This window comes from Myotis daubentonii, chromosome 3, assembly GCF_963259705.1.
Source record: "Myotis daubentonii chromosome 3, mMyoDau2.1, whole genome shotgun sequence".
Lineage (NCBI taxonomy): Eukaryota > Metazoa > Chordata > Mammalia > Chiroptera > Vespertilionidae > Myotis > Myotis daubentonii.
In genome coordinates, this window is record NC_081842.1 from 67,448,860 (window position 1) to 67,474,793 (window position 25,934).

At 52.8% G+C, this 25,934-nt stretch overlaps 1 protein-coding gene across 7 annotated transcripts in view; it reads right to left on the minus strand.

Annotated features, from left to right (window-relative positions):
* BOC (BOC cell adhesion associated, oncogene regulated) overlaps positions 1 to 25,934 on the minus strand; it is a 71,123-nt gene that overhangs the window by 10,858 nt on the left and 34,331 nt on the right. For 6 of the 7 annotated variants that reach the window (XM_059687831.1, XM_059687832.1, XM_059687828.1 and 3 more), the window contains 7 exons: positions 23,799 to 23,974; positions 22,877 to 23,155; positions 6,552 to 6,698; positions 4,773 to 4,916; positions 2,852 to 3,145; positions 2,258 to 2,530; positions 912 to 1,219 (listed from right to left, as the gene is read on the minus strand). In XM_059687831.1, coding sequence (XP_059543814.1) covers positions 912 to 1,219; positions 2,258 to 2,530; positions 2,852 to 3,145; positions 4,773 to 4,916; positions 6,552 to 6,698; positions 22,877 to 23,155; positions 23,799 to 23,880 — 1,527 coding nt within the window. In that variant the 5' untranslated portion in view covers positions 23,881 to 23,974. Of the gene's footprint in view, positions 1 to 911; positions 1,220 to 2,257; positions 2,531 to 2,851; positions 3,146 to 4,772; positions 4,917 to 6,551; positions 6,699 to 19,043; positions 19,267 to 22,876; positions 23,156 to 23,798; positions 23,975 to 25,934 lie in introns of those variants that run through there. The other variant, XM_059687835.1, reaches the window with a different exon arrangement.

Sequence of the window (25,934 nt, forward strand, 5' to 3'; positions counted from 1 at the left end):
CACTTTCACGAGCAAAAAAATATGAATGCATAAGAAAGTCTAGCATTAGAACGCGTAAGATTTTTTTAAAATCCATTTGAAAACAATAACTGCCTACTGTCTAATGACCTTAGAGAGAAGGTAGCATGCACGGGGGCGATCGGAAACGGACTGCAAGGACATCCCCCTGCAGGGAGCGGCAGGGTCGGAGCAAGTGAGAACGCAGCCCTGAGTGAGGGTGACAGCTCAGGGACCCTTTCTGCTTCCCAGGACACAGTGTGCAGGACGGCGGGCTGGAAGGCTCCGTCCCGTACCCCGTCAGCGCCGGAGTCCTTCCTGACAGCACCCCAAACACCAGGGGACAGACTCCCCTCTGTCAAGGTCTGAGCAACTCGATGTGCTTCCAGCTCAAACGCCTGCCTGTCAAACCCGAGCCACGAGCCTGAGAACTGAGGGCGCTTTGCAGGCCTCAGAGAAATACTGTTCACAAATGTTTGTTTTCCTGGCTTAGAGCTTGCTCACCAGGCCCGGGTTCCTGCAGGTACGCACCCAGCGGAGCTTAGCTTGGTTCAGAAACAGAACAACATCAACAACAAATGGCAGAGCGAGGAGGGGAGGGCCGGGGATGGTTAACAGGGAGACTGTTCGCTCCCTCAGGGACCAGAAGCTGGCGGTGGTAGCTTCCGGGAAGCCTGTGCGTAGAGCCCAGACCCGGAGGCAAAGGCATGGCTTTTTCCGGGGCCTCGTAGGGTCCCAAATGCCCAGCACCACCCTCTTCCTGGAGGTGGTAGGAAAGTCCCCTGGAGGAGACGGGAGGTCGTGCCCAGTAGTGGGGTTGGCTGTCCAGGTTGCGGCGGGAGCTCAGGGGGAGGGAGATAACAGAGACCCCCGCCCAGCCTGAGAGGAGGTGGGCACAATGCCAGGCACCGTACCTTGCGGTGTTTCACCTCATAGTAGAGGATCGGTGCCCGGCTGCCACCCTCATGCCGAGGCCGCCACACGAGCTCGTAAGAGTCAGTCTTGGAGGTCCTGGGTGAGCTGAGGATGACGGGTGCCTCGGCGGGCGCCACCGGCCCTTTCTCTCCAGGGCACTGCGGGGAAGCTGGCTGCACCGACGTTGGAGGCCTCGGGAGCCCTGGGTGCCCCCTCAGTATCTGGTCGGGGCTTCTTGGTCTGGAGGGTGGCACGGGAGGTGTGGCAGTGTCCAGCCTGTCATCGGGCCATGGCCTCAGGGTTGTGCCTGGAGCAGGAAAGACAGGGAAGGAAGAGGGTGGTAGTCCCCTGGTCACCTGCTGAGCTGAGAGAAGACCTGCTGGGCAGGAAGAGCCCTCAGGGCAGGACTGACATGGCCATCGGCCCATTCAACAGGCTCCGTGGGAGAGAGGGTCATGCCCCTGCCCTCCAGTAGGGAAAGGCAGTCTGGTGCCCCACATCCAGGCTTCTTGCCATGGCCCAGGCATGGCAGGCAAGAGTGTCTGCAACCTGTTTGTGTTCCTGACTCCACACCTGAAGTGAACTATCTATTTGCTCCTGGGATGCAGGAACCCCGTGCCCTCTTTCTCATGCCTAACACTTGGGCTGGGGGCATGCCCCACACTGGGGAGTCTTAGCACACGGCACACACGGGCCTTTTCCTTCTCCACTGCACTGACCTGGGAGTGGGAGACGGAAAGCCAACTGTAAATGCCCCTGGGAATCTGAGGAGCCAGGGCAACACTTCCTTCAGGGAGCGTCCACGGACTCTGCCTGCCCCACGGGAGGCTGGCATCTAACAATGACGATTTAGCATTTCATTCTCTGTCATTGTATTTTTCTCCAATTATTTCCTCTGCATATTTTATTTCCTCCATGAAAAAATTCTTGAGGCTAATTCTGTGTTATGTTTCTCTGTATTCCCCAGGCTACCCAGTCCAGTGCTGAGCACAGTTACTGCTCAGTCACTATAGGTGTCAATGGAAATGAATCAAGCTAACAATTCAATTGCTTTCCTTTGCTCCAGAGCAGGGGTTGTCAGACTGGGTTCCATGGAACCCTATGAACCCGCAGATTCTACAAAACGATTAAATTATATTTTTAAATTATAATACAACAGTTAAATGGATCATTTTCACTAGTGAAAACCTTCACTTCTGACTTTTTAATAAGTTAATATAAATTTGAACTTACAACGGAAAGCCACTTTTACTGGTTTTACACATCGGGGCTCTATTTTAGATTCCCTTGGAGAGAAGGGTTCTGTGAGTATTCACTCCACTCTCGGCCCTCGTGCTGCACTCACCTGGCCTGGCGGTCCTCAGCTGGACCACGGCGTGGGCACTGCCAACTTCGTTCTCGGCCATGCACTGGTAGACGCCCTCGTCCTCAGGCCCCACGCTGACCACGCGCAGGGCCCTACGGGACAGCCGGAGGCGCTGGCTGGGGGTGAGGGGCACGGCGTTCCTCAGCCACAGCACTGAGGGCGGGGGGTTCCCGCGCACCTCACAGGTGAGCTTGGCACTCTGGCCCCACGGGATGACCAGCTGGGACAGCTCCACAGTGACCTCGGGGGGTTCTGCCGGGAAACCAGAGCAGGGGTGAGAGAGGCGGAGTCTCCCCGCCCACGCCAGGCAGGAAGGCTCCCCCTTTCCCCTGGCTGCTGACAGAGGAAAGGGAAGGCCTCCGTCTCCGCCACCAGAGCCACATCAGGACAGGGCACCGAGGGGCAGCCTAGTCCCTGGGATCCAGAACCTCCACCTCTCAGTGCTCCTGTCCCTCACTTGGCACGTGGCCTCTCAGAAGGGACGTGACCCTGAGCTGGGGTTAGGAGCTTCTAGACAGGCCAAGCAGACCAAAGGGAAGGTCAAGGAGAAGAAGGTCTGCAGGAGACACTCACCAAACACCTGGACGTTGTAGAGAATGGCCGCCGCCCCAGGCTCCCCGACCCCGTTGTCGGCCATGCAGCGGTAGGTCCCCGAGTCCTCCTCGCTGGTGGTGTCGATGAGGAGGTTGCTCAGCAGGAAGCGCGTCTTGTTATAACCGGAGACACTGGACCCATCCTTGGCCCAGGTGACCCGCGGAGGCGGGATCCCACTGGCCACACACTCCAGGATGAGACTGTGGCCTTTCGTGACGATGATGGTCTGGGCCTCTGGCGGATAGATGATGCGGGCGGCCTCGGCCGTGGAGCCTGGAGGGGGTGGGGGGGAAGGACACCGTGTGGGGCCAGGACTTGGTGTGGAGGACCCCTTCTGTGCGACCTTGGGTGGCCCAGACCCAGGAGGCAGTCCCAGAGACCGCGGATTTGGAATCAAATAGCCTTCAGGAGCTTATGACCTACGTAAAGTGGGGCCAGTCACTTAATTCCCTTCGGCCTTGGTTTTCTTACGCGAGACAAGGACTTCCTGCAGGAGTTGTTACAATAAGAAATGAGACTGCAGTGGCGTAGCATCACGGCCAAGCGTGTGTGGGGGCAGCTGTGTGTCGGAGGAGAGAAGGATGAGGGGTGGCCAGAGGAACACTTAAATGGTGCAGGATTTCCCTGCTTGCACCCAGGAAGGGACTCTAAGACAGGATGAGATGGGATCCACGGATCCCCATACACAGGTCTCAGAACCCAAGTGTCTCCCACAGCGTGAGCAGCATCTCCCGTGAGCATCTTGCTGAGATGAGCAGGACCTATGGTTTAAAGATGAGCATTTCTCCTATTGTGAGGTCTCCCAATCAACTACTTCATTAGGTTCCCAGCTGAGGAAGCAGCCAGCCACCCATTTTCAAGGCTGGGGGAGAGACATGGTTGAACTTATTGAAAGGCATGCTGCTCCCCCACGTGCTGTCTTCCTCGGGACCTTCAGGTGGCATGCTGCCATGTGTGATTTTGCTTTCTGTGCCAACCAGGGACAGACCAGGCTCTGTACGACCTGGAACTCATATAGCTTGGGAAGCCGTCTTTAAGGAAAATAATACAAAATTACAGATACTCAATTAGACGGGTGAGGAACCACTGAAATGTTGCTTCATGAACTTCACAGTAAATCTGCCTTTGTTGCCCACTCTAAAACCTAACTCCACCTTAAGATGTGACTCCACGGAATCCACGGGGATTCAGGAAAGAGCCTGGCGCACAGAACACACTCAGCAAATGCAGCTGTTTTCGCAAAAACGGGGGGCTGTGTGGGCCTCCACGGTCTTCACCCGGGGGAAGTGTTGGGCAAACATCCGCAGTGCAGACTGGTGGCCTCGACATGGGCACAAGGCAGCATGTCTTTCTCACACAGACGCTGCCCGCTGCTGAGCGCGACTGTCCTGCCCAGCCCACATCCCGCCACCCCCTCCTCTGAAAGTTACACATGCACGAAAGCCCTCCACAGGCACAGTGAGGGGGGGTCCCCACAGTGCTCTGAGGTGAGTGAGCAGGAGGCATAGCCCCTTGAGCCAAGCCCGAGGGCTGGGCTGTGAGAGGTGGGTGCTTCGGGAGGTGCCCCCATCCCGGCTGAGTCCTGGATGTCCCACTAGCTCAGCGGTTCTCAACCTGTGGGTCAAACGACCCTTTTACAGGGATCGCCTAAGACCATTGGAAAACACATATATAATTACATATTGTTTTTGTGATTAATCACTATGCTTTAATTATGTTCAATTTGTAACAATGAAATTGGGGGTCACCACAACATGAGGAACTGTATTAAAGGGTCGCGGCAGTAGGAAGGTTGAGAACCACTGCACTAGCTGGAGCCCCACAACCCTCACCCCCACCTCGGGGAACACAAAGCTGGAGCCCAGGCCCTTCCCTCCACCAGGGAGGCCCCGCCCCTTACGGCGCACGCGCAGCCGGTCACTGGAGCCTGAGGTCTTCACTTCTTGGGTGACCGGGTTGTAGGCAGCGCACTTGTACATCCCCTCGTCCTCCTGGCTGGCGTTCACGATCTGGAGGTTCCCCGAAGGCATGATCAGGTAGTTACCTGAGGAAAGAACAGGAAGGGAACATGGGTGAGTTTGGGCCTAAAGCACTACACCCAACAGCTCCCACAAATGGGTGGGGCAGGAGCCGAGATGTGCACCTGAGTCCCAGCAAGCCCACCCCCCAAGTGCTCTTCTCCCATAAAACCTGGAAGCCAGGGGGACAGAATGCCAGGGAACGAAACAACTAAGGAACCAGCTAACCGGGTGGTAACTCCCCCCAGGTCAGTGCACAGACTTGTGGAAGAGCATTTTACATGTCAGGAAGCTGGCGAGAGGCAGCAGGACATGGGGTCGGCCAGACCTGGACTCAAGGCATTGGACCTGCCTGTACTGACGGTGTGATCTCGGGCAAGGTCATAACCTCACAGATTGGGTTCCCTTATTTGTAAAGTGGCCCAACGGGTGCTGCCTCGGCCGCTGTCAGGCTCGAGGGGCCCTGACGCACCCCTGGGAGCTAAGAGGTCATTCCCACAGGAGGGCGGGCTTTCACTTCAGAACCTGCCATCGTCTTGTCAGTCGCAGCTCTGAGCCACCCCACTACTGAATTTCTGCAACGGGGAGAACATTCTGGCCCCAACCCCACGCTCTCTACGAACGCCGCAGAAGCTCTCCCCTCTGCATCACTGGCCTGCTGGGCTGTGTGCTCTGGGCCAGGGGTGTCAGGGGGGCTGAGGGGGGGCAGGGCTGGGTTCAGCTCCTCTCAGCAGGAGATCGGCTCACGCTGCTGGACACACCAGTGGCAAACCACCGGCCCTCCACTCCAAGCTCCTGGGGGCCTGCCTTGGGAGTCGGGGTGTCCCTATACCCGGGCTCATTAAGCCTGGCACCGGCCTGCCCCTGGGGATGAGCTACTTAGGCAAATATCAGACAGACTAGGGAGAAGCTCTGGCCCCTGTGGGCTGGGCAGGCTTCCTCTAGGGGCCATTCCAGGCTCCCGCTGGGGCCGGTGCAGATCGATGTTCTTCCCGCAGTCTCCACGTATTTCGAGGGGCAGGACTCGGGTCTTTACCCTTCCAGAAAACAGTTTTCTGTTTTTTCTATAGTGAACATTCATTCCTTTCATAACCAGAAAAAGTTAATAAAATATTTTAAAATGTACATGTTTTTAAAGTTACACATTTTGAGCTGTGGGGTCCAGTCAGTAGGGTCTACTTGGCCTAGGGTACAGGTTCAGTTGTGGATGAAGCTTCCTGTTCCCCCAACTGGTACTCGGGGGACCAGAGCTCCCCCCCCCGCCCCACCCTGCCCTGAGAGGGCTGCATTACCAGGAAAATGGGGACAGGGAGAAACTCAAGTTCCATAAGAAGACTGCGCTGCTGTGTGGGGACGAGCTCCACCTCCCACGCTGCAGCTGCAGGGGCGGCTGGGTTTGTCGGCAGCCTTTCTGTGTCTGCCTGGTGGCCGGGAGCTCACATGGGGGGAATCTGGAACCTATGCTGACAGCCCTGACCAAATGGTGCAGCTTAGCAACATCATCCAGTGCCTCAAAGAGCAAAGACATTCCTCAGGCAGGGCGGAAGACCTCCGTAACAGGAGCCAGTCCCTTCAGGATCCCACAGGACTAAATATCAAGGCCCAAGACAGGGGTGGCCAGCTTCCCCCCGGCCTTGGCCTCTGGGGTCCTGCTTGCTCACCTCTGGATGCCTCCAGCCACTCTTGTTTGACACTGTATCGGACCTGGGCTTTTGGGTGGCTCTCAGGAAGGTGGCAGGCAATGACCGCCGTGTTCCCCTCATCTACTTCAATCACATGCTGCACGTCTAACTTGAAGTCCTGGAGATCTGTGGAGAGAAGGGGGGGTGCCGGTTGGGCTTTGATAGAGGAGACATGAAATGCTCCAGGGTGGCTTATGGCTCGGTGTCTTTAGTCTCAATAAACAGCTGTAAAACCTCACATTGGGGGCTCTCTGTGAGTCTTTCCTCACCTTTTGTTGTCTAGGGGAGTTTAAAGGATGGATTGTGTGGCCTTCATCACTGCACTGGAGTTCAACTTGGTACATATGAGCTGCAGGGTGGGGTGGACATGGAGATTCCTTCAGGTGGAGCCTGTGATGCGGACCAGACTCTCTGTTACACTGAGACATGGGGGCAAGCTGACCAGGCCCACCGGCCCCACTAAACCTGGTCAGGGTCAAGGCACAAATGTCCTGGCAGAGCTCAGAGGGAACAACAAAAGAGAATGCTGATGTCTCCTTCAGTTCAAGAATGGCCTTCCCTGGTTCTTCTCAGACATCCATAGTGAAAAGTGAGAGGCCCAGGATTTTGCTTGGTTACCAAGCATGGTTCTAACGGGGGCTGTTCCTGCTACCCAGGAGCTATACTCTACATCAAGCATGTCAAACTCATGGCCCGTGGGCCGCATGCTTCGTTCATTTGGCCCGTGTTAGCCTCTGAGTTTGACATGCTTGCTCTACATCATGGCTAATACCGTCTCAGGGCTGGGGTGGGGAGCTGTGGATGCCCCCAGGGTTTCTAAGGCAAAGAGGGGTCTCCCTGGTGTGGTTTAATGGCAGGGGAATGCGGGGGAGCTGAGGGCCCTGACCCTGGGCTGCAGCCCCTGGCAGCACAGTGGCTCTCTCCTGGCTTGGCACACTGGCAGGAAGACTGGGATCTAAGCTGAGAGAGGATGGAGGTCCATCTGGAATAAGAGCCGGATGCTTCCCAATCAATCCAAGAGTCCAAACCACAAAACTGTCTGTAGGAGCCGAATCACTGATGCTGCTGAACAGAATGGGCCATTTGTGCAACAAAACCACATTTCAAATTCGGTTTTCAGAACTGTCACTGAATTTAACTTGAGAGAGGAAATAAGACGGATGGTGGGGAAGATAAGAGAGATGAGAATTCTAGTGTTTACCCACTCTTCATAATGGGACTTAGAAAACACCCTCGAGGTACCCTCACTGACTGCTGACCATACCACCTCTGTTCAGCTCCTGAGAACAATACTACTGTGGGAGCTGACCACACGCCACCTGCTGCTGTTGTTTCCACCGGAGACCCGGAGAAGGCCTCCGGAGCAGGGGGAGTCAGGTGTCTGACAGGAGAGATAATTACTAAAAACAAACTACTGTCGCCAAAGGAGAGCCTGGTAACTGAGGCACTCAGCCGGCTCAGGAGGTTCCCACTCAATGGAACTTTCCAGAAGTTCTCAGTCAAGCCAAGTCAAGCCAGGGCAGGAGGGCCCTTCTGTTTCTATGAAAGGATCCTTGTCCCTTTGATCACTGTATCAGATTGTGAGCCATTTAGGGGCAGGACCAAGTCTTCATACATGTTTTCTGAACCTAACCTAGGCCTGGCCGAGTAGATGCCCAGTGATGTTGAATGACTGACTAAATGACCGTCTCAGAGCTGGCCCCTCCATCAGGTATAAGGGGCCCGTTTGTTGCCTGTGAACTCAGATGTGCTAGTTGAGTTGGCCTACATTGTGAGCTCAAGGATACGGGCCTAGGACGGCCCATGTCCTATGAACCTTTTATCCAAGTGTGGCCAACCGTTTATCTAAGTGTGGCTATTTTGAAAATAGAACGTTCCTTGAGAGGTTACTTCCAGGGTCACAGGAAAGAGGTAAAATAGGTCCAATAAATGTGGAGTAAGACATGCGTGTTGCTGTCCACAGAGTGGCGTGGCAAAACCAATGACAGCCTGCCCAATTCATTTCCCTTACTCCACTTCATTCTCCAGGCCCACCACGCGATGCCTGGATCGAGGAAGGCCAGCCTCATGACCCCTTCCTTTGGGTAGGTGACTGGAAGTGCTTTCTGAGAAAGCCCATTATTTGTTTAAGGCCTTCTGGGCTTTAGAAGATTGATCTCATCATTATTTAACTTTGTGTGCATGATATCTGACCCTAACTAAATTGTAAATTTCTAGGGAGCAGTCTATTTTGCACTCCACGCCTCCAACCCCAAGCCCTGCTGCCCAGTATGCAGAATATAGCAAATGCTCGCGAATCCTCATTGAATACATTGGAACAGTGGTTCTCAACCTTCCTAATGCCGCAACCCTTTAATACAGTTCCTCATGTTGTGGTGACCCCCAATTTCATTGTTACAAATTGAACATAATTAAAGCATAGTGATTAATCACAAAACAGTATGTAATTATATATGTGTTTTCCGATGGACTTAGGCGACACCTGTGAAAGGGTCGTTCGACCCCCAAAGGTGTCGCGACCCACAGGTTGAGAACTGCTGCATTGGAAGAAGGCTGAGCCCAAGGCCAGCTTCATGGGCGTGCAATATGCCCAGTTGCACAGGGCCCCGTGCTTGGGGTCCATGCTAGGTTTAATGTTCTGCTGTCACCATCCTGAAATTCTTCATCATGTTTGAACAAGGGACCCTGCATTGTCATTCTGCACTGGGCCCCATAAATGACAGCCCAGTCCTGGGTGAGCCTCTCCTTCAAGACATAGGATGCACTTTCTCTCAGAGAGAAGGGAGATATGGACTGTGGGAAGGGGAGGATTGCCTGTGCTCAGTGTGTTCTAGCTAAATATGGCTACTGCTTTCCAAAGCCAGGCACTTAAATGATGCCGAGGCCTCGGAGTTCTCAACACAGTGCACGTGTACCTGCCAAGCCAGGAGGCGCCCCACAGAGCGAGCTGTGAGTATTGTGAGCTCAAGGGCATCTGGAAAATTCCCCCATCACTAAGAAGCACTCCCTTCAATGGTCTAATAAATCTAAAAATACTCCACTAAGAGTTTTTGAGTTTTTTCCTACCCTCCCCCTTATCTTTACCTCATTCCAAGGAAATTTGCCTTGAGCAAGAATATATTTAAACCTAACAGATCATTTTGCAAGAAAGGCGTGAGCAACTGAAAGGAGTCTGGCACCAGAATGCCATCACCATCTTAATGGCCTGGGCTCCTGCCCCATGGCAATTGCGGGCTTATCCAGGCAGGAGCAGAGCACGCTCCTGCTCCTCCGTGCAACCCCCTCACCCACCCAGCCCCAGAAATACCAGGCCCTCCTTAAGCCCCTCTTGGCACCCTCTGCACCTCTCACAACTGCTGGGCTGGAGACAGGAGGCTGTGCAGTGGGGGAGGCACAAAGCTGGGCACCGGTCAGCCATGTGGCCTGACAGCCCTCTGTTCTGATGCCAACATGTGCACAACAGCCATGCAGGCAGGACCGAGGACACCCAGCTGGACACCCTGCTCCCCACGGGGGTCGACTGGCAGGCAAACCTTCCTGGTGTCAGAACAAATAAGCAGAAGTTTAGTCCCTGTGCCTCCTAAACGTAAGCCTTAGCTGTTGCTTCACTAGACAAACTCCCAAATTGGCTGCTGGAGCAAAAGTTGAGTTTCACTAAGGGATCAAAGACAGAGTAATGAAGTGATGACCGACTTGAAAATCAGAGCACCCTTTCTAGTGTTTGGGGGTAGGGAGAAGGACAGAGATGGGTGAAGCTTCATGCGCAGTGCCAGCCTCGTCAGCCGCCAGGCGAGGCAGATGCAGAGAGATGCAGTTGCCTGCATGTGAAGGAAAGCAGCCTGTCCCTGGCCCCTTTGTCTGCAAAGCTGGCTTCCTGGCCAGTCTCAGGGCTGCTCAGAGAGCCCCACTGGGAGTCAGGGGCAGGCCCTTCAGTTACAAATGAGGTGAGCAGGCCCTGAGTCAGAAGGATGGATCAGGTTTCACCAGGAAATGGTTTGACAGGACACCTGTCCTTGCCTGTTCGATGGTGTGTTTGAGAAATCCATTACTGGGTTGTTTTTGCAGCTTTAATCCTCTTATGCCTTCTCTCAGACCCGCTTTGCATCCTCTCTTTGTGTATTCCAGCTATTTTATTAACTTGTCTGCACTAATCAGACGCCCATAGGCTCGCTCTTGTTTCTTGGCTCTCAGCAGGTCAGAAGCCCTAGTCACTGGGGCCACCTTAGAGATTCCTGACCTTTCTTACATTCCACAACATGCTGTGCTTTCAGAGAAAGCCCATATTCATTTAGGTTCCAAACAGAACTTTGCTCACTTCCCCGCCTTCTACGTGTTCAATTTCTTCAGGTAACATGAATCTTCTGCTCTGTCTCTTCCCTGGGACCTTAGATGCACAGACTGCAGGGATTTGTTCAAACAGATCATGTGATGTGCCCCATGTTTCCTCTTCACATTTACAGGGTGCATCAGACAAGCCAGCCAGCGTTAGAAAAGGCAAGAAAAAGACATTGAGAGGCACGTGGGCATGGCTGCCACCACCAGGGTCACAGGAGAAAACACGATGGGTAAGTTTTATCTTGAGCCCCTTCGCAATTCCTTTCTCACCACCTTCTGGATTCAGTCTTTCCTTTATTCAGTGAGAGGCTCAGTAGAGCTATGAATGAAACTACAATATTTGGTGCATGTTCATGCCTTCTCATAGTGCAGAAGTGTCCAATCTTAATCATAGGCCCAGCTCCCTGGCTTCTATGGCATTCACACACCCACTGACAGGCGCTGTGTGCCTCAGCAGTGTGCCCTCGTGTAATCCTTAAGCTTAAGGATCACAGTCAAGAAGTTTCCTCATGCCACTTCTTTTCCCTGGGCCCTCACTTAGGCTGCAAATAAAAGTTCAATTCTGTGTAAGAAGTCAGGTGAAATAGTGCCGTAGGCTGGGGCTGCATGGAGTTACCAACATCCTCCTCTCTACGAGCTCACCTTAAACAACTGGCTTTCTACCCACCCAGGCTTTTCTCCCATACAGTCAGTCCTGCCTCCCTCCCGCCTGCTCTCAGGAATCACCAGGCAAGCCTGCACTCATTCACTGAGGCTTGGATGCGATCCACCAGATTGCGGGGGCACCCAGTAGAGCGGCTCCCTCCCTTGGCAATGCTGCCAGGACGGCTCCGTAGCCTCGTGGCCATCGGCAAGTTTCTGGGCTGACGGATAATTCTACTCCCCTCTTCTCATGGCTCCAGGTCTTGACTTGTCCTGTGGTGGCTTGTTGCATGTGTGGCTAACGTTTCACAGCACAGAAGGCTCTGCTCTAACAAAGCATTCTCCTCAGTGCTGACCCCACGGCCCCTCCCTGCACCCGAGTCCCTTCTTGAATTTGGAAAAGTGCAAGGGAAGCGAAGCTCCTAAGAGCATTCTCAGGCAGAGCCTATGGCTCACTGCCCTACAGACAAACTTGGAAGTGGGGTCGGAGAAGAGGAGGGGTCCCGGGCACTGCCTCCCCATGTGGCCTCTGGCCATGCAGAAGCTTGCTAGTGCCTCGGGCTGCTTCACTGATGGGCAGAGAACCACCACACTGACCTCCACCCCAGGCGTGACCCCAAGATCGGTCCTCTCAAATAAAAGTGCTTTGCTAGTGAATCAATTCCAGAGGCAGCGTAGAGACCGGAGCCTGACAGGACTTCCCTTCCGTCAGAAAGCACAGCTCCTGGTGAGTGGCTGGGGTTTGCTGGGGCCCAGGCAGAGCTCAGAAACCACACATCCTGGGTAGTGACTAAGCCTTTTGCCAGTCGGTTGCCCTGGCACACAGACCACTGAAACCAAACCCACTGGGCAAAATCAGGATATTCTGTAGTCAGCACTCAGCACAAGACCACCCCTCCAGGCGTCATGGAGACAGTCATTAGCCAGCCGGGAGCTGGAGATGATCTATTATGCCAGGCATTGCAGAAGACACTGAGAAGACAAGACACAGGTCCTAATCTAGTGAGCTCTACTCTAATGGACAAGACATAAAACAGCACACAAAGCAGGACTCAACAATTCGCCAGAGGGTGTCCCACCTCCACCGGCGTTCCAGCCCAGGGCAGGGCGCCTGCACCTCCTGAGGAAATGTAGAAAGGAGGTTGGCGGAGTGAGAACTGCCCCTCTCTTTGCAGGCAGGGTGACTGGGTAAATATATTTGCTCTCTTTGGGATTTTTTCCCCTGCCTGTTCTATTGCACAAATAATTTTGGCTCCAAAGCACTTTCCTGACAGCCATGGAAACATGACATAAAATTTCTCAAACACACTTTCTGATGAAAACAAGACATGCTCTCTTTTATTTAAATAAAAAACAGTTTCCATGGGGGGAAAAAAACCTTTGCAGATGCCAAACATATTCGCTGTTAAATCTTGTGTTTCTCTCTTTTCCTTTGAGCCGCACTGGAGTTTGCACCCAGATTTGAGCAGTGAGAGAAAACTGAGGATGGAGAAGAGATTAAAGAGCCAGGGGGTGAGGGCAGAAGATCAAAGTCATGACAGGAGGTGGGCAGGAGAGGAGAGAAGACAGAAAGGGAGGAGTGTGAGAGGAAAAAGGAAGAAAAATAAAAAGAACCTAGTTTGCAATGTCATTAAATGATTTGCAATAAACTGGCCTAATGCTTCAGGAATTTCTTGGCTTGAACCAATTAAAAATATATTTTTTAAAAAGACATAAGAGAATGAGAACTGTGATTAATCCCTGAAGACAAGTCAAGGGTGGGAGCCACGTCTCCACCGAGTCTGGCAGCCAGATGAACGGAGAAGATGTCTGTAGACCATCTCGTTTACCTGACTCCAGTGCTGCTGTGAAGCAGGGCTGGTTAGCAGGACTGGGGAGTTTCTTTTGGACTTGACCAAGGAATGAAATGGTTTGAAAAAATACACTGAAGAAAGAGAGAAGGAAAAAAAGATTTACTTGCCAGCAACCCACATCACACATATTTCTCTGATCAACTCAATATAAACTATAAACTTTAGCAATGGGAAAATTAATGTGAATCCTGGTGGTCTGGGCTCATCAGAGCCAGAGCTGGATCCAGGATCCTGGCACGGTCTTTGGCAGGCAGACAGCCTGCACAGGAAGAGGGAGAGGACTGGAAAGCGAGGCCAAGGCGCCCAGGAGGAATGAAGATGAGCACTTCAGCCTGCCTTTAAAAACAGCACTCCAGGTGGGAGAGGAAGGGACATGTCCCATGGCCAGTGAAGCCCACAGGGGTGCCCACTTCTGCCCGCGGGCCTGGGAACCACGTATTCCTGAAGCAGTGGTGGCTTCACCCACCACCTCGGACAGTGTCCCCCAGAGTGTCTGGTGGGACATGGAGCCACATTCACTGGCGTCTCCCTTCAAAGGTTCCAAAGTTTCCTCCAAACATCTCTTTTAAACAACAACAACAACAACCAAAAAACCCCCACAGCCTTTTATGTTTCTCACATCCATCCGTTTTTCTGAACCCTTCCTGAATTTCTTTGTATCTTTATGGCCCGAGTTCTTGCTTCATTCTTTCCTATTTACTTCCTTAAAATGTTTAATATATCAGGATTTAGTGAAGAAGCCTTTGTTCACTTTCTGCATGCCCTTTTTGATCTCCCAGACTTCAAACACATTTTAATCTAGAGTCTTCTTCTTCCTAGACACTCACTGAAGGCCTACTGTGCACCAGGCCCTGTGCAGAGCAGTGTGGGCACCCAGCTGAATGGCAATACCCTGCCCTCCAGGCAGTGAGACAGGGCAGGAGTGGGTTCTCTAACCCAGGATGGTGAGGAAGCTGGGAAGAAGAGACCCTACCACAGACACTGGGGAAGTTGAGAGTTTCAAGAAAAGATTCCTAAAGGAGAAGATACCTGAGTCTTGAGAACTGAGAAGGAATTTTTAAACCAGGGAGGGAGGAACTTTCTGGGGAAAGGAATGGAAAGCAAGATGGTGCAGGCATATGGAGCACCATCCCCAAAACAAGGGGAGTGCCAGGAGCTGAGAAAATGGGGTTGGCTGGGCCTCGATGGAAGTGGGGCTCAGAGACGGGCTCATGTGTATCATCCTACAGCCTGAGTCTTAGTCTGCGACCCCTGAAATCCTCCGATGTTTTTAAGTAGAAGAGACAGTCACTCAAAATTAAGCACAATTTTCCCTACAGGAAAAAAATGCTGTATTTTTCCTCAGTGAGTTTTTTTTTTCTTTTCATTTTGCTTACATTTTTCTCTCACTGTTAAGAAGCAGTCCTTTATCTTAGATGTGAACATTTCACTTGCAGAACAGACTCACTGTCCTTTAGCTCTCAGGGTCATTACCAGGTTCTAAAAATGGCTGAAAGTCTAAAACCAAGATCAGAGTACAAATCCCTCGACTTTTCCACGTACAGAAAAGGGAGTGCCGAGGGACTCGCTTGTTCTCTTGATTCTTTTTCATTTTAAAGGAAACGTTTTGCATCGTGTTTCCTAAAGGATTCCAGTGATTTCCAGCAAGTTAGTCAGCATTCCCCTCTTCTCTGTGGGGGATACGTTCTAAGACCCCGACCGCCAGTGGATGCCTGGAACCGCAGACAGTACCGAAGCCTATATTCACTATGTTTTTTCCTTATACAGTCCTGTGCCACATGACGTTTTGGTCAACGACAGATTGCATATATGACAGCGGTCCCTAAGGTTATAATGGAGCTGAAAACACTCTATCACCTAGAGACACTGTAGCTGTCACAACGTCGTAGCTCAACGCCTTGCTCACGTGTCTGGGGAATGCTGGTGTAAACAAGCCTATTGCGCTGCTAGTTGTATAAAAGTATAGCCCACCCAATTACGTACAGTGTGTAATACTTGATAGTAAATGGCCGGTCCTGGTGTAAGTATTTACTATACTTTTTATTGTTATTTTAGAGTGTACTCTTCCTACCTATAAAATAGTTTTGCTGTAAACAGTATGCAGTGCTGTGCCAGCAGCAGCCTCAGACATCTCGTTTACCGCAGCGTTTGAGTGCATCATTCTCTCTTGCGCTAGATTTACTCTCCTGTTGTTTTGTACGCTAACATGCTGCACAGGCTTGTAGCGTAGGAGCAATAGGCTGTAGCCGTGCAGGTTTGCCTAAGTACAGTCTACGATGTTCGCACAGCAATGAAACTGGCTAACAACACATTTCTCAGAATGTATCCCTGTTGTGAAGTGGCACATGGCTGTATGTACATAGTTATGAAAGCTGAATGTATAAATTAAGCACACGAAGTTATGAACAACAATAACAAATGAAAGAGAACAATTACAACGATAATTGTCCTAATAATGATGCTGCAATAAGAGTTATGTAAACGTGGCATTATTAAGTAAAATTAGGGGTACTTGAACACAAGCACTGCAAGATTGCGTTAGTTGATCTGATAACCAAGGTGGGTACTAAGTGGCTAACAGCATGGAGATGCTGGACGAAGGGATGATTCACGCTACGGGCAGGACAGAGCAGGACGTGTGAGATTTTATCATGCTACTCAGAACTGTGCAACTTAAAACTCAAGAAATGTTTATTTCTGGAATTTTTCCACTTAATAATTTCGGACTGCAGTTGGCTGTGGAAAGTGAAATCCCTGGCCGGGGGCACTGCTGAAATCCTTGCTTCAGCTCTGGCTCGCTGGATCTAGAATTCCCCTCAACACACAGCTTAGAAAACGGCCCTGGGGTTTCCTTACGCGCGTAGCTGTGTGCGAACAACAGACTGAGGAGAAGGGCGGGATGCACTGAGAATGTCCTTGGTGGACGATGCGCCATGGTCTCAAGGTCTTCCTTTGGCAAATCTTGACCATTGCTAAACAGAGAATTGGAAGCCTGGCTGCTGAGGGCCGACAGCCGCTGCCCCCGCGCCCCGAGCAGAGCTTATACCACACGTCTGCCTGGGCACTTGCGCCAGGTCTGATGGGATTAGCGCTGCCAGTGCCGCCTGAACATCGGGGACCTTCTTGTGAGTTGTGAATTTCTGCTTGTATCCAGCAGAAAACAGAAAGAGCGAATATGACTTTGGCCTAAAGATATAAGGTTCTCCTTTATCATTTCCCATGTAGATTTCAAGCTTCTTAGCACCTTTTGGGTCTAAGCTGTCTCTCAATTTTCCTGTCCAAGTGGCAAAGTACAAAGTAGCTAAATTTTAGGCTCAAGCTAGCTCTCCTTTTTCAGCTTTGAACCCCCATATGGAGCTGCTTGTCTCTCCCGGCAAAGGAGAACCTCGTCAGCCCCCCGCTTTGAGCTGCAGCCCCCCCCCTGCCCTCCTGGGGCAGCTCAGGAAGACACCTGTGTGGTTTTTCCTCCCCCAACACTTCTTCACACCATAGCCAGCCCTTCATCCCAAACCAAAGGGATTCTCTGAGGCATCCAAGCCAACAATTTGCAACGAAGGGTTCCTTCTTGTTTTGTCAAGCAATCATTGCCTGGCTGAACAGGACTAGGGGAGAGAGGTGGTGCTGGAAAAAACACTCTAAGGTGTTTCTTTCTAAATCACAAAATGTGTATTCCCAAAGGGAAAAGAGAGGAGAAACAGTGAGAAATGGGGGTTGGGAGTGGAGTGGGGAATAGGAGGAGCAGCAAGAAAGAGACAATCGCCTGGTGGTTAGACTCAGGACCCGAGTGAACTCACTGTGGAGACGAGCACCGGAAATTAAACTCACTATGCCAGTATCTGCCCCATCCCGGAAACTGGCCTGGGCTTCAGTCTCAGTACACAATACTTATAGGTGAGTTTAGATGTTGAAGGTCAGAGGAAGGTATGTGAGGACTCAAAAGATTTGAAATAAAGGTGTCTCCCACACATTCTTCAAACTCAACTCCGGGTCTTTCTCAATCCCCCAATTGAATCACTGTTCATCTGAGCTCCCACTAAAATCTGTTTACATGTCTATGAGGCCACTCAGAGGTCTGGCTTGCTCTTTGGCTCCCATGTTTCTGCAGCCAATTTTCTCCATTAGACTGAGATTCTCAGCCATCAGGACTAGGTCTCACGGTGCATAGTTGGGAATTCTAAACACTCCCCAATTCTCGGGACTCCATTCTCTAAAACATCCAAATACTGAACCCACGGTTGGAGAACGGATGGTTTGCTGGTTCCCAAGTGGGGGTCCTGAGTCCCTATGGATTATGGACTTCCCAGCCTCCACCATCATGGGAGCCAGTCCTTTAAACCTCTTTCTCTCTCTCTCTCTCTTTTTCCCTGTCTCTATTTTTCTCTCTCTCTCCATATATATGTAAAATTGGTTCTGCTTCTCTGTAGAACTCTGACTAAAACAGGGATGAAGGCAGCTAGAAATGACTTGAAGAAAGAAATGTCTACAGTGGCCCTTCATGGCCTGTTCTAGGCTCAGGGTCAGAGCCTAGATGACCTCAAGGAAATGTCTGATGGGAATCAGAGTTGGGGGAGCTGAGCTAACGGAGACAAGGCTCCTGTTTGCGGCATTCACATTCTGGGGGCCGGGTCAGCCCAGCCTGGCTGGAAGGCCGAGCGGCAGTGTACAACAGAGGCCTACACGGCACCCGCGGGCCACAGTGACGGCAGGGCAGGGCCACCGCGGGCCGCTCTGACAGGCAGCTGGGAGGCGGGGCTCTAGGCTGGAGAACAGGTGTACATAGGGAGTAAAGAAGATCACAGGAATTGGTGAGCTCTCTCTTCCTAACAAGGCAATGCTCTCTCTTGGTTCCGGCTATGGCTGGCGCTTTGCCACCCTCCTGGACTCTGGATTCCGAAGGGCTGTTGCCAGGCTGGACCTGGGCAGCCTGGCCCGGAGACTCCGCAGGAAAACACTCCACAAATGTGTGTTGACCAAATTGATGAATGAATAAACGCCTGGGATGTATAAAACGCTTCAAAAAATTACTATCACATATTCTCTCATTTGACCCTCAAAGAAAAAGCCATGAGAGTGAAGACGTAATATACTGTGCTCATCTCAATGCTGTGACAATCTAGATTAGGTCACTTGCTCTAAGTCACAGTAACTCAAAGTGTCAGAGTTATAACTTAAATCCAGTATCTTTTTTTTCCCCTTCAGTTTCTTGTTTGGGATTTTCCCCCCATTAGACCAGTTTGGCTCTTCATCGCATTCATGAGTTAAATTATGGTAACAAAGGGCCTTGTCACCTTCTGACTTTTCCTCAGAGGCACAGAGTCAGGGAGAGAGCTGCCGAAGGAGCACTCCCTCCTGTCCTGCCAGCCACCTGCTGCTGCCGGAGAGACGGTAGCTCAGCAGTGGGTGCCTGGTCTAAGTGCTTGAAGGCCTCGATGGAGAAGCTGCAGGGAGTGACAGACCCGCTCTCAATCACACCAGCATCAGCCTAAGACGTCACATGAACATGAGGACTAAAATTCCTACCCAGGTACCACCAATTTATTTCTGACCTCGACTGGAAACTAGGGCTGAAAGGATAATTGGGAGACTTAAGGAATAAAAATGGGGAAAAAGCTGAAGATGAAGAACTATGTAGGGTAATTACTTGAACGGCAGGTTATTGGGGGGAAGGGACAGGAAGTGGCTGTGACAGGCATGTCAGCTCTGGTGAACCAGTGTGAGCACTGCTGTGCTGTGAGAACCCTTCTCAGGCTGAGTCGGGGCCTGGACAGAGGACTGTGGTGTCCGTTGGCAATTCCTGCTGTTGGCTCAGGTGCACAGAGTGGGAACGTTTGAGCCATGTCAAGCGTTTGGCTCCTGGTGTAAAGCTTGTGAAAAGAAAGGTAAAAGGAATCAAGGATCTCAAAGTCAAATGCATGTCAAAACGCAAGATTTAAATAAGGTGGTCTGAAGTGAGGCATTAGCAGCAAGAGAGATTTACCACAAACCACATGTGGGCTCCATAAGGAAAGAATTCCCTACAGAGGAGAGTGGGGAGGCACCTCCACAGAGCGAGGGCAGCCGTTATCCACACGGCCAGGGCAAGCTGCGGTGGAGGGTAGGAGTGCTCAGGTGAGATTCTTCAGGTGGTTCAATTTTACCTGAAGACCAGAAGCCGACGTCACCAGGTGGGGATGAAGGCCAGGTGCAACCCCCACCCCCCAGCATCAGGGCCAAAGAGGTCTGGACCAGGAAAGTCCTGCTAGTGGCCTCTCCGTACCCCGAATCCTCATGCCAGGCCCCAGCCCGGATCATCAAAAGCTCCCAGTGATCTCCAGAAGTTCACTGAGAGGCAGGAGGCAGTCTGCCAGGCAGGCCACACAGCCAATGCCTTGTCAGAGGATGAACATCTGGACACGCGCAGAGGAGGCCCGAGGAAAAGGAAGTCTCGAACTGTGTGGGGTGTGCGTGCGTGCACACCGGCACGCCACTGCCCAGCCTGGCTTCTCAGTGCAGACTAGGCCTTTGGTAATCCCTTCTGCTGCTCAGCCTCCCTCGCACACCAGCCAACCAGCAAAACACAGCCCCCATTCTGCTCAGGAATGTGCTTTCGGAAACTTAATCTAACTGCTGAGTCTGGGCCAAATGCCCCATGGCATTAACCCAAAGACAGCACCCCTTTTTCCCGCCTCTCCCACCTTCCCGCTGCCTCCTCCACATTGGGAGGCTGCAGTCCCTCTCCACCGACTCCCTGTTCTCCATGACACAACCCCTCCACGCCCGTTCTCCCGGTTTCCAGAACCTCTCCGTCCTTCTAGTCAGGCCCAAACATTTCACTTCTGATTCATGTCTAAATGACAAGCCAATAGCTCTTGGCTTTCAAACAAGACTCAGTTGGCTTCTGCACAAGCCCCTTCTTCTCTCACTGTGCCTTCTTGGGTTGCAACCAAACCCTTCCCTTTGTCCTCACTGCCAACTGCAGATCCCTTTAAGCGTTAGAGAAGAAGTGGCCAGGAATTTTTTTTTTTTTTAATAAAGCTATAAATTGTCTTCCCTCACACAGATACACCTTGAAGTACAAGGAGGGCTCCAAAGCAAACCTCCTCCTCTCCAGCTCTCCCCGTCTCCAAACAATGAAAGGCTCAGCCTGGCTCCTAATTAGGCCAAGTGAATGGTGATGGCATTTTTGCACTTCACGGACATGTGCTGAGCATTTGCAGATGGACTCTCCCTCTGAGATGAGCAGCATTACCCTTCAAAGGCACCAATGCTGCTAAAAAGCACATCTTATGTGTAAGAACGGACAACTGGGAGCAACCTGACTGGTGATGGGAAAAGGGTTCGGTGCCTTTTGGTGGATGTTCCCGGGCCACGGGGAACGATGAACCTGCTCTGGTTGGGGTGGGGCAGGTGAGCTGGGAAGGGGCACGAGGAACCTGCTGGAGTGATGGCACACGGTGTGGACATGTGGAAACCACACCAGGTTGTCATGGAGCATTAGCGCACTTCGTGTGCTTTACCGGATGCATTTAACACTCAATAAAAAAGACAAACTTAAAACGGTCACATGGCCAATGCAAAATGCTTGTCGTACCATGTCCAGGGGAAGAGGAGAAAAGGTAGAGACCACATGTTCAGTAGTCAACAGTGCGAGATGTGGGTCTGGAGAAACGCTGGGAGGGTGTGCTCCACAATGATAATAGTGGTTGTGTGATGGGGGCTCAGGAGAAACACTGTTTTCTATAGATTCCAAACTTTCTATAATGTAATTTAACTATAGTTAAAAATATAAAGGAGGCTGTAACCGGTTTGGCTCAGTGGATAAAGTGTCGTCCTGCGGACTGAAAGGTCCCAGGTTCGATTCCGGTCAAGGGCATGTACCTGGGTTGTGGGCACGTACCCAGTAGGGGGTGTGCAGGAGGCAGCTGATCGATGTTTCTCTCTCATCGATGTTTCTAACTCTCTATCTCTCTCCCTTCCTCTCTGTAAAAAAATCAATAAAATATATTTAAATATATATATATAAAGGAGGAGTATGATGGTAGGAGGTGGAGCTCTGACCTCAACCTTTCCTTTCATGAAGAGATGGCCCCTCCGCACCCTCCCCGTCCTCACCCAAGTCTCCTGCGCCCTCCAATCACCCACAGCTCGGCTACTAGCCCAGGGCCTGCTCCCTCGAGGCCGGCGTGCAAATCCACTGGTGCTCCTTCTGCCACAAAGTGGCTCTCATGGAGGCTGGGGAGTGGCTCCCAGATGCAGCCCAGGCTGGTGGGCCTGGCCCCCGAGGGAGATGGGGACCCACCCTGCCTTCGTCCCTTCTGAGAAACGGGCAGGGCTGCTCCATGGTTCCCGTGGAGGGCAGCCCCTCAGGGATCTGGGAGCCAGAGGGAGAGAAGGGTCTTTCCTCCTCTGCTCTTCTGCCTCCCCACCCTCATCGCTCTCCTCCCAGGGCTCACACCACCCAGGGCCCCCAGTGTGACCCACGGCCTCCTGGACATCTCACCCACCAGGGTGGCGATGGTGGTGATGTGGAAGCCCAAGGCAGGGCTGCCAGGGAGAAGGGGGCACTGCCAAGTGAGTCACAGGGGAGCAAGCTCTGAAGATCTCCGTTTAAACCCAGACCCCTCTAATCTCAGAGTTTCCCCATGCCCTACACTTCAGGCTCCAGGAAAGGGGGGGTGGTTCTTTATATAGCTCGGCTCCAGACCTGGCACATAATAGTGGGGGTGGGGGTGGGGGCTCTCCAGCCTCGGACATTTATTTAATCAGTCAAGTCTCATTTGCCACGCGTGCAGTGGGTAGCAGACCGGGTAAGGTGCGTGTGGTGCCTGGGTCAGAGTAGACCCGAGTGGCGATTACATGTAAGAGTAGCATGAAGTCCTCTCCTGGCAGCCTCCCTGGACCAAACCATCACCTGATCTCTTCCTCCTTTCTCTTCTCTTGAGCCCTTTGTCCTGCAGCTTCCTTTCCACTGTGTGCTGCTGTTTACACTCCAGGCATTTGTATAATGTGCGTGCCCCTCAGAGAGAGGCAGGTGGCCGAGAGTGGGGCGGGCAGGCTCTGTTCAGCCCACACAGAGCCCTGTCAGTGCTCCGACGGCAGCCGCAGTGAGGATGGAGCTCGGAGGATGGAGGGGACAGTGAGCAACTGGCACAACCACCTAAACCCACAGAGTGACCAGGTGGAAAGGCATGGCCAGGCCCAGCTCTGGGGCCACAGAAACAGCTCATCCACGTCAAGTTCTCTCCTTCTAGACACTCAGCCCAGACACACACGTCCCCTTCTCGCCAAGTGGCTTCGCAAGGCACACGCCCCGCCCCTGGGACTGCTGGGCCGCTCCCACACGCGATTTTACATTTCAGTGATCAAAACCCCTTTCTGGTAAGACTAATGACCGGGGGTATGAATGGTGAGGGGGCGAGGGCAGAGAGACCAGAGAGACTGGGAGAGAGGAGGAGAGCCCGCACCACGGCTGGGGAGCAAAGGAGCAGCACTCACTGGCTAGTGTCACCGTGGCTGGCACGCTGGCCACGGCCCCCGCAGGCATCCGGGCCACACACTGGTACCGTCCCACCGTGCGGTTGCTGAGGGCGGTGATGACGAGCGTCCCGCGGGTGATGAGGACGCCCAGGGCATCATCGGAACCGTTCAGCTCCCTCCCGTTCAGGCGCCAGGTGGTGCTCATCCCCGGCGGCTCCACCACGCAGCCCAGGATCACAGTTCCCCCGAGCTTCTGGACCGTGGAGGGAGGCTGCACGCTGACCTGAGGCACCTTGTCTGCAAGAAGAGCAGATGCAGCCGTGAAGTGACACTCTCAGGGCTCCAGCAGCAGGACCTTTGAGAAGCGCAGCACCAGGCAGCCTTTCAGAGCCGAGCGGATCTTTCTCTGAAGACCAGGGTGCCCTCCCCAGCCAGTGCTCAATCCGGAGGGCAGAATGGAGTGGCCGTGGGTGCAAAGTAGGTTTGGAGTTGGACAGACCTAAATCTGAATCCCAGTCCCACGCTTCTGAGCCATGTGACTTTGGCCTTTTTGGGGCCTCAGTTTCTTATCTGTAAAATGGGGCTAATAATACTTCCCACAGGGCTGCTGTGAAGCTCACAAACATGTAAACTGCCTGCCATAATCTCAAATATTAAGTGCTCAGAACAAGGCAGTTACTATTGCTGTTCCTCCTCCCCTGGAATGGCTCTGAAACGATTAACATACCCAGCAATGAGCCCTGTGATGCTGCAGGGATCAGTTCTCATCTTGTGTTACTGAGCGTGTCCCTGAACCAGGGGGAATGAGGGCTCTTTCAAATCCCGAGAGAGGAAGGGCTTCTGAAAGGGCTGTGGTAGAATGTGCAACGCTTCTGTCTGACATTAAGGGGCAAGTGTTCTCCCGAGAGGGGCAGGCGGAGAAAGGGAAGGGCAGACTCACTCAGGTCAGCGAAACAGCCGGCTGTGGCCAAGAGGAGGCAGGTGAGCGTGACCGCGGGCCTCCTTCCTCTCTGAGTCGCCATCGTCCCACGCGGCAGGTGTGTGACAAAGCGTCCGAAGCCAACGTCCCATAAGCCACCAGTCACTCCCAGAGATTCTGCAATCCTCTACAGCACTCTGGAGAGAGAGAGAGAGAGAGAGAGAGCCAGTCATGGTGAGAAGGCCTGAGATGCCCACGTGTAAGCCAGAGCCCGGTTGGTCCCCGCAGCCCCTGCTTCCATCAGACATGACGGACACGCCGAGTGCTGGCCTGCTGTGCTGCTGGAAGGCCCAAGAACATGCTCACACCATTTCTCATCCAAAAGATGCTTCAAAGTCACCCCCACCTGGAGCTAGAAGGTGGCGGTGTGACGGTAAGAATGCTGCAGCCTTGCCTGGCGCAGCGACAGCGGCAAGGACAGGGGCCAGGACACGGGCAGTGAACACCCAGCACAGACGCCGGCACCACTGCTTGCAGGAGGCCAGAGGTCTGCGGCCACGTGCCACTAGCACAGACCACGGCGGACAGCGCTGCGACCCTACCGTGCGTCGGAGCCCCTTGTTTAGGGTGCTGGCAACTGAGTCCTAAAGTCTCAGGGACTCACCAAAGTGGCAGGTTCCCTTTCTCCCCAACCCTATCCCTGCATCTCTGTGAACTTTTTTTTATTCTTGGAATCAACCTACCCCCCTCAGCCTGTCTGTAGCCTCTAGTCCCACAACATATAAAAGTCACACGTCGGCCAAGGCCCCAGCTTCTCTCCCCCGGTGCTGGAATTCCGGCCTTTTTATTTCCACAAAATCTGCACTCCTGAGCCTGACTGATGGACCAGGCTGCCTGTCCGCCCAGAACCGCATCCCTGCGGGTTCTAGCCTTCACTGCACCTCCAGCCGCCAGACGCCCCGCTCAGCTCCCAGCCACCCTCTCACCGCCTGCCTAGGACTTGAACTCCTCCCTGCCACAGTGTTATATCTTGAAGCCTCCTTTAAGCTACAGGCCTTGAAAGCCGCATCAACATCACCGAGAGGCGGGTGTACGCGCTCACACACTTCTGTCGCAGCCTAACCATGACCACGACGTTGCTTCCAGGCTTTCCACTGCTGCACTTACGGCACACTAGGCCAAGAAGGAAGGTGGGTGGACCCTGGTTGGGCAGGGAGGCCCTGGAGTGAGCGTCAGAGAAGAGTGAAGGCAACATGCAGGCCATCGCCAGTGGATGCAGCGTCCTGAACCACGCACAGGTGGGGATACTAGGAGTCACTTCCAGGAGGGTGACAGGCACTCACAATGTGAACCCTCCTAGGCCAGTTTATCTAACCAACGACTCTTTCAAAGACTCTCCGTCGCCACCGGAAGCTCAGGGAAGGAGCGGCGCGCCCCAGCTGAGCGATGCCTGTGCGCACCGGTCTGGCGCTCTGGCTGCCTGCGCAGTCGGCTGCGGGAGCCGGTCCTCGGCTCTTCAACCGCCATCGCTCGGGACACGACACACGGACACACGGGATGAAGGCTGGGCTTCGGGCTCTTGCTCTGTGCTAGGGGTTGGCCTAAACCCCTCCCTTCTCCACGCACCTTTGCCCTGGGCTTTCCCCCTGGCTGCTGGAGGCAAGAGGGCACATTGCTCTGCCCAGCAAGCATCGCCAGAGCAGATGGTGGACCAGCCCCACACTTGCTCTGAATGTTTTCCAAGGAGTTCTTCCCCTCTGCCTCTTCATCCCTCCCTTTGCCTTGTGTTCCACATGGGAGACTTCTCCTTCGCTCTGGGGAAGGACAAGGGCACATTTTCTATAAAAGGTTTGAAAGAAAAGTCTGTGAAAGGAGCTTTTCAAGAGTATTTCCTTGACAAGATAAAATATTTTCCTCTTGGTATTGAGAGAGCTTTTGCTCTTTTCTTTGGACACTCCAGTAAATCAAAAGGGTCATGTTATTAGCAAAGTGAAATTAAGACCTCTGCAAAGGATGTGAATGGAGGTGTCTGGGGACAGGTGTGAGGAGGGGGGGGCGTGGGGCAGGCCTGCTCTCACTATAGGGTCCTTGCTTAGTTCTTTTGCGGGAGGTATTTTTTTAATCTTCATAAAAACACTATAAAGTGGGGAGTGGTAT